The sequence below is a fragment of the Lithobates pipiens genome, unplaced genomic scaffold (assembly GCF_037356315.1).
Source record: "Lithobates pipiens isolate NorthernLeopardFrog02 unplaced genomic scaffold, aLitPip1_a1.2 Scaffold_18, whole genome shotgun sequence".
In the NCBI taxonomy this organism is placed as follows: domain Eukaryota; kingdom Metazoa; phylum Chordata; class Amphibia; order Anura; family Ranidae; genus Lithobates; species Lithobates pipiens.
In genome coordinates, this window is record NW_027507758.1 from 332282038 (window position 1) to 332289921 (window position 7884).

General features: G+C 36.8%; 1 protein-coding gene across 1 annotated transcript; it reads right to left on the reverse strand.

The window, feature by feature from the left end:
• Positions 1-1580: 1580 nt before the first annotated feature.
• LOC143988071 (nuclear receptor subfamily 0 group B member 2-like) lies at positions 1581-7109 on the reverse strand. The gene is made up of 2 exons (XM_077487335.1): positions 6472-7109; positions 1581-3616 (listed from the first exon to the last, which is right to left on the reverse strand). Exons 1-2 carry the CDS (start codon positions 7094-7096, stop codon positions 3333-3335), a joined length of 909 nt encoding a protein of 302 aa, XP_077343461.1. The 5' UTR covers positions 7097-7109; the 3' UTR covers positions 1581-3332.
• Between the last annotated feature and the right edge of the window lie 775 nt (positions 7110-7884).

A 7884-nucleotide genomic window follows, 5' to 3' on the forward strand; every position in this document is an offset into this window, starting at 1 on the left:
ATAGAGAAAACCGCACTCCAAAAAAACTACTGCTTCTTGTGTGGATGGCACTGCTTTTGAGAGATTTCATCTTACTTCCTGTGCCTTCAAGGGAAATCTCCATAATTGGAATAGCAGTTGCTACCCAGTCTATCAGTCTGAAGGTCATGTGTTTGTGTCATTGCAGTTTTACTGTCTACGTCCAATCAAGGACGCTAAGATTCCATGTAGCATTTCGTCTTTGCTTGAGACCGGACTGTCTCCGCAGATCCACCAGCAGGATTTCCCATTTGCTATTTGATGAGCCTTGTTTGGCCTTTGGGTCATTGTTGGAGGTGAGTGGCCAATCTTTTAATTTTTATATAATGAACTGATTCCTACCATTTGTCTTTACCTGGACTTTTTTCACGCTTTATTTTATTTTGAGTTTTGCGTAAACGATACATTATATTGAATAGGTGCACCACTCCCCCTTTCTTTTTCATCTGACCAAAAGTTCTTGTATCCTCTCTGCCCAGACCTGCAATATGTAATCTGTTAGCATGTAAATACTCAAAGGAAGGTTTTAGAGAAAGTTGGAGCTCTTTGTTTGTTTTTAGATATTAGGGAAAAAGCATTGAATACTTGATTAAGAAATCCCTCCTGAAACCCCAGGTTTTTGCATACAGTACTGCGATTCTTCTGGTGCCTCATTCTTTATTCGTATGGAATAAATACATTCTGTGTAAGCCTTCATAAGGTTTCCTCTCTAAAATGCCAGCACATTCTTTACTGGAAATGTGACATAACTAGCAATAGTAGATTAATCATATTTGTCTACCAGCACAAGTGTCATGCTTCATCAAGTGTACACACTTGCATCTTTCTGTACTGTCCTCCAATAATGAGGGGACCAGTGACCTACTAGGGGGAAGAGATTTTTGGCAGCAAAGAAATTATGTCTCTTCTGCAAAAATCCCTACCCCCTAGCAATTTTGTTTATTTTTACAGTTAAGAGTTTATTTTAGAGTTATAGTGATTGCAATGTTTCATCTTTTATTATAAATAAACCTTTCATACTGACCTGCTCTGTGCAATAGTTTTGCACAGAGCAGCTCTGATCCTCTACTTCTTATGTTCCCCAACAGCGCTTCTGGCACCTACTCTTCGACAAGTGCCCCCCATAGAAAAACGTTCTCTATGAAGGCACTTATGTAGGCTCACTCACGAACATCTATAAACATAGGCAATGCGGCTCAACCCACCCTCTCTACTCGCTTGTCACAGATTTTGAATGACGGCAATGATAATGCCAATGTTTCCCGCTGCTACCAATTTGCCCAGAGAGGGGGAAGAGAGACGCTGCTCCTGTGCACAATGCTGAGTGGAGATTGGGCTCAGTTAAGTATAAGGGAAGGCTGAGGCAGGATCCTCTGGCACAGAAGGTTTTTACCTTAAAGTATAGAATGCATTAAGGTAAAACCCTTAAGACTTTAGAATCACTTTAACAGTGGAAAACAGGCAAAAGAGTGAAAAAATAGAATACAATACATATTAAAAAGCACTTGCAAACTGTTGGTGCTATATGAATCCAATATAATATTAATAATAATATGCAAATGTTATTAGTAAAATATTTTCATTTATTTTGGTGTGAAATGTTCTTACTTCAATAATAAATAAAGTTTATAAATTATAATTTATGCCTTTGGCTTACAGGGTTTTTTTTTTTTCGTGCAACATAAAACATAAAATTGCAGCTTTTCAGGGATCATGTAAACAGAAAATATAAGAGATCAGCAGAATATCCCAGATAGGATGAGTCATAACAAATTTAACAGACCAATATATGAAACCATTTTAAATAAAAATAGAAAAATAATACACAAAATGCCGAGATTAATACATTAATACAGATAGATACAGTAAATTAAAAGCTGTAAACTTTGCTTTGCCTAGTGCAGTGGCAACTAACTCTTATTTAAACTTTATAATGTCAACTTGCTTTTTAAGTGCATACTTATTCCTGTGTATGCAGGAAAACATTTTAAACAGAAAACATTGTTCTTCTATCAGGATAACTGGTAAATATACATAATTTAAGTGTACTTTCTACAATTTGTTGACTTGGAGCAATGTTGATTATCTTGTGCGAGTATTTATGTGTTAAAAGAAATAAGAGCAGAGTCCAGTGTTAGTTGCAGGTCATTCTTTGAATTCCTGAAAACTACACAGAATTTAGTGGGTTCTATACAGTCGCATACCCACCCGCTTGGTAAAATGCTTAAGGACCCCAGCAAAGATATTAAATCCTCTTAAACTACAGGGTTTACTGCCCATGACAGCAGTCAAACATGTTTAGACTTTACACTTGTCAGAGAAATACCTTTCCAAATCTCACCCTAATTTTATGTATTTTGGGCACCCTTACCCCACATATATTATTATTACATTTGTTTTTTAATCTTTGAACATGAGGTCAAAACACATACGGTGCATACTAGCTCATTATGCCTTTGCCTTACAGGGTTTTTTTTTTTCTTTTTAGATGTGGGTATACAACTGCTTTACCATGAATGGCGGTGGCAGCAGCACGCGAGAACCGATCTGACAATCGGCTGCGGTGCTGACATTGTGGCAACCCTGGAGAGGTAAGTGTCCTGATATTAAAAGTCAGCAGCTACAGTATTTGTAGCTGCTGACTTTACATTTTTTTGTTAGGGAGCTAAAAGCATGTAGCTTTCTTGTGTACTTCACCTTAAAGTCATTACTTTTAGTAGGATATTTTAGTTAATCATTTGGGTGACTTCTCAGGATGGAAATATAGGAGCGGCCACTTCTAACCTGTATTTGATGGTGAAAGCTCTTGCATTACCATGCTTATCTTTATCCACTACTGATCCAGCAGTCAGTGAAGTGTCAGTACACCAGTTATGCCCATACATTTTCTAGTTTACTGACCATCAAAGTTGTGAATGAAGAATAAGGATAACATTCTTGATTCTTGATAACTTCAAAAACATGTTGGCAGTGTCGGCTCCCATTATGTCTATTCTGACATTTTTCTGTGACTGTAAACAGGAAAAAAGCTTAATAGTCACTAGGTATAAAAATTATTATGGTATGTATTTCCAGTAGCCAACACTGTATCAGGGACTATAGCGCTTAAATTTTCATACATGCACAAACTGGAGTTAAAATAGTTAATGACTACAGCACATATTGTACTTCTTTATGGAGCTTTGCGTTATCTCTTAGTATGGGTTTTATCTGTTCTCTATCTTTCAGTATATGCACTGGTGCAATATAAGAAAATATTTGACCAAAGCTGTAAATCAGCTTACACCTATGAAGGCCCATTCAATTCAAGAGGTTTAATTTTGTTCAAAGCATCTGGGAAATGTTCTGGATTCACTGTGGTTGATAAACAAAGTTTCAAGCAACACCTTTTCCAGATTAATTACTCCAGAGACCGGTCTAAAGAAAAGTTCTGTGATCATTTTGGAGTCGATAGCCTTGACAATGTCCACAGCTTCTAGCATCCACGTGAAGCGAGTGTGACTCCTGCTGTGTGTCATTGATGTAAACTCCATTAGTGTTTGCTGTGCTTCCAGCTGCAGGGTCTGAACATACTGCGGGTACCTAATACCACTAATACCTAGGGGATCAAGCAAAGTGAACAGAAACAAATTAGAATTAAATATTTTTCAATTGGTTTTAACAAATAAAGGTTTATCAATGGGAATTATTTTTGTGAATAAGCACACAATGGATTAAAATATTCATTGCTTTAAAACAGGTTCTTGTCTATTTCAGATAGACACAGTAAAATGAAAATAATCATTTAAGCATATTGATAGAGGACAGAAAGGTATTATTTATTTGCAGTTCCTTTGCTTTCATACTGATTTTGAATGCATGTTACCTAGGCTGACTTATGTTACTGCATACAACCAAAGATGAGAAAAGTGTCTTGCACCTCCTCTAATCCTCTCTTTATATAATGCATTGTTTTTTTATGCGCAAGGGGGAGGATTGTATTCATGTGCTAACCCCACAATGTTTTGAAAAGTAAAACAAGTTTTTAATGCATTTCTTAAAGTGATTGTAAAGTCTTGTTTAAAAAAAATAAAAAAAATAAAAAATAAATAACAAACATGTTATACTTACCTCTTCTGTGCAGTTGGTTTTGCACAGAGCACCCGCCTCCTCTTCTCGGGTCCCTTTTTGCTGCTCCTGGCCCCTCCCTCCTGTTGAGTGCCCCCTCAGCCAGAAGCTCTCTATGGAGACAACCAAGCTGAGTCAGAGCTCTGTGTATCCATTCAGACACGGAGCCCTGACCTGGCCATGCCCCCTTTATCTTGATTGGCTGACTGACTTTGTTTGACAGCCACGGGAGCCAATGGCACTACTGCTGTGTCTCAGCCAATCAAGAGGAGTGCCCCGGATGGCTAAGACACTCATGGACATCACTGGAGAGAGAAGGGGGTGTAGGTGTCAGATAAGTAACTAGGGGGTGCTGGGGAGGCTGTTACACAGCAGGTTTTTATCTTAATGCATAGAGTGCATTAAGATAAAAAAAACCTTCTGCCTATACAACCCCTTCAAGGCATATCTTTCTTCATCTAACTATAATTACTGAACAAAGCCAAACTTCAGCCATTTTTTTAAATGTTGGATAGAGTAAGGACGAGCGTCTTTTTTTGTTTTGTTTTATCAGGTTTTTATATTTGCCTGTGACCCAAATGCAGAGATTTTCCTTAACCTCACATCCATGTGTCAGCTATACAATGAATGGCGGGGGGGGGGGGGGGGGGTCGTAGTTGCCTCTGAAACAGGAAGGCATGGGCAGCAATAAAAACTCTTAACTCTAATTCTTGTGCCCACTCTACTAAAACTACAATTTTATATTTATCTGGGTCACAGTTGGAGAGATTTCTCATAATTTCTGTCCTTAAATCTCACAATAGAGACACAGTTGGTAATAAAAAGAGACATTAACCCTGCCCATCTCTATGTAAAACAAAAGTAAAAGAAAAACATTTGGCTGGGCTGTAATGTTTGAATTAAATAATTTTTCATTAATAATTTTAATTGTTGCTGCCTTCATCCTTTTACCCACATATCCAGTAGCTGTTATACAGTACTATAGCAGTTGTGCAATACATGAGTCAAGATCAGTACGCTTGATAGGAATATTGTATCATAGACAAAATATAATTTATGACTGTGTCCTGGGTGAACTACGATAACATAAAAGCTCCTGGCTGTACCAGTCTCTCTCACCTGAGGTTTGCCCTAGGGGAATATAACTGCACGTAGACAACCCACCCATCTTGTTTGTGGGTAATGTGATAACCCTTCCTTCAACTACCTTAAAGCATACATAGTTTATGTTTTATAAGCAGAAGTTCAAGGATTGCTTAAACCTAAGTTAGGTTAGTATTAGTTAATTTGTATTATTGCCCTCAATATAATTTGCAGTATGTTATGTAGTAAATGTTGGGTCATTAACAGCACTCAGGGTTGGAAAGAATAAGAACATTTGTAGCACTGTGTTTGTAGAACTAATATTTAATTCCTTGGTTAGGCAATATATTTCTTTATATTTTATGTAAATAAAATGATATAGAGGGCTTAGTTAAAAGCAGGATATGTATTCAGAAAAAGCTACCGATTTCAGGTGATTGCACGTGATGGTGTAATTAGGTCATTTTCAAGCCTTTCTTTTTTAAGAACTATAGCAAAATCTGATGTTATAAAGTTAGTTAACATAAAAATAACAGCACATTGAACTGAAATTGGTAGAATATATCTCTCGGAAACACAATGTCTTTATATTTATACAGTATATAAATAAAATTGATGATTTTGTCTATAAGATATGTATTGCACACAAAGAAACATTCAGATCACAAAAACAACATTTAAATTTTGGCAGATTGACAGCTAGCAAAAAATTATTATTTCCCACTGGAATTTTATAAAAATTTAAGATAAATTTCATGAAAATAAAAAGCTTGTTTTAAAAAGAAGAGCTACTTCTACTTGCTAAATATAACCAAATACCAGTTATCACTAATAAACCACGGTTACTTACAAAGGGAAAGAAGCCCAGTACCTGAAAAGGAGATGTCATTCTCAATCCATTTCTACCATCATATTTATTGAAATATTACGAGAATAGAAAAAAGAAAGAAAGGAAAAATTTCTAACTGAATTATATCCTTTGAGGATTCGCCTATCAAGCTAGTAAGCACCTGCTCATACTTTATGTATTTACATAGTTAAAACAAATTCAGTAATGCTTGACAGACTTGTAACTGAATGTCAGTCCTCAAAAATTTTAGTTTTTGAAGTCAAGTTTCTGAGTTTTTGTTTAATTCTTACATACATTATTTTCCTTGAAAATAAAAGTTATTGCTCTTGTGAGCTTGCATTAGCGGTATGTTAAATAGACAGTTTATATACAGCTAGTGTTAAGTGAAGTTATTAGATTAAACAAATATGTACCTGGATTAAACAATACCATCCCTTTAAGATACGCATACTCTTTTGTGCAAATGTCCAAGCTCCACAGTTTATGGAGAAGCATCCTCATGCGTTGGACATCTCTAAAAGGAACTCCAGCATCAGGCCTCACTGTGGTATCACCGACATTAGAAGACTGATTAAGAAGAATCTTTTTCAAGAGGCTGGGGACAGAAAGTTCTTTCCATTCAAAATCCACTCTTTCTTGAGCCAGTCCTAAAACAAAAAGTGGAGCCCAGCACTTATGTATGAGAAGGATCTGATCTTCCTGTGGCAGCTGGTAGAAGGATGGAACATTTTTAATGAAAGCCACTGTCTTTAATAAAACTTCAGATGCTTTTTTGCAGATAACTTCAGAGTTCTTTAGCACTACCTTCTTGTTGCCCTCACAAGGACATCCTCCAGTAGAATTACAGCTGTATTGATGATACCCTTGCTGACTGTTAGCTCCTGATGTGACTTCTGAATTAAGCATTCGGAACAGAATGCTATTGACTGGATCTCTGTTACATTGACAGGCACTAGGCCTTTCAGACTTACAAGCCATTGCTGTGCTATACGTGTCTTTAAATGGAGCACTCAGGTTATTGTAAACTGTGTCATACATGAGGCAAACCTTCTTCCTGCTAGATTAGTAGGTGATGTGATTTTATAGACGTTCAGCAGTAACGTGACCTTGTGGTGTGTCATAATTGCCTTGAACTTTATTCTTACTAGTGTGTTTTCATTCACAATCCAGGAAGGCATGATTTTCAGCTGCACAGTATTGAATAATGACAGTTATCTGTATGAGGGAACTGATCGCAGATAGCCATGGAACAATAAGAAATGGTGTGTCCTCTGTCACTAAGATATGGTGGAAAGCTGTGCCATGATATCAAGGACACCTACTGAGCTGCCAACTCTAAAAGGTTTCTTACCAATCTAAGAATGACATTATAAAATAACCTTAATAGAGCAACTGTCAGGCCAAAGAGTTCATTTATAATCTCCTTAGACATGGTTTAATTTAGCTTTTTATTTATTAAATGTTCAGTACACATAGAGGAGCACTTCATTTTGAAATATTTCTCAGTGTAAATTGGGTAACGGATAACGTATACTAAGTGCACTAAAGTAGTGCTAAAAGGTACCCAGACACATGCATAACTTGCCATTAAAAAAGAGGAAACTAAGCGATAAGCTCGGAGCGATATCTACTGGAGAGTAACTTTCCATTCTGTGGTGGATAACAGCTGATTAGACAATTGGGTCAAGCTGAAATAGAGCTGCAAAAGTATAAGGACATTCCCTTTTTTTTTTTTTTTCCCTATGCGTTTTTTTTTTCCTCCCTCTCTGCGTGTCCTTCCGCCCCTCTTACGCTATATAGAGACCGGGAAAAAGGGACGAATGGTA

Excerpts from the sequence above, each read along its gene's own strand:
- LOC143988071 (XM_077487335.1), bottom strand. The coding sequence starts at position 7,096 with ATGTATGACACAGTTTACAATAACCTGAGTGCTCCATTTAAAGACACG. Across the intron at positions 3,617-6,471 it reads GATGGTATTGTTTAATCCAG|GTATTAGTGGTATTAGGTAC; the intron begins GTACATATTTGT and ends TTGATCCCCTAG.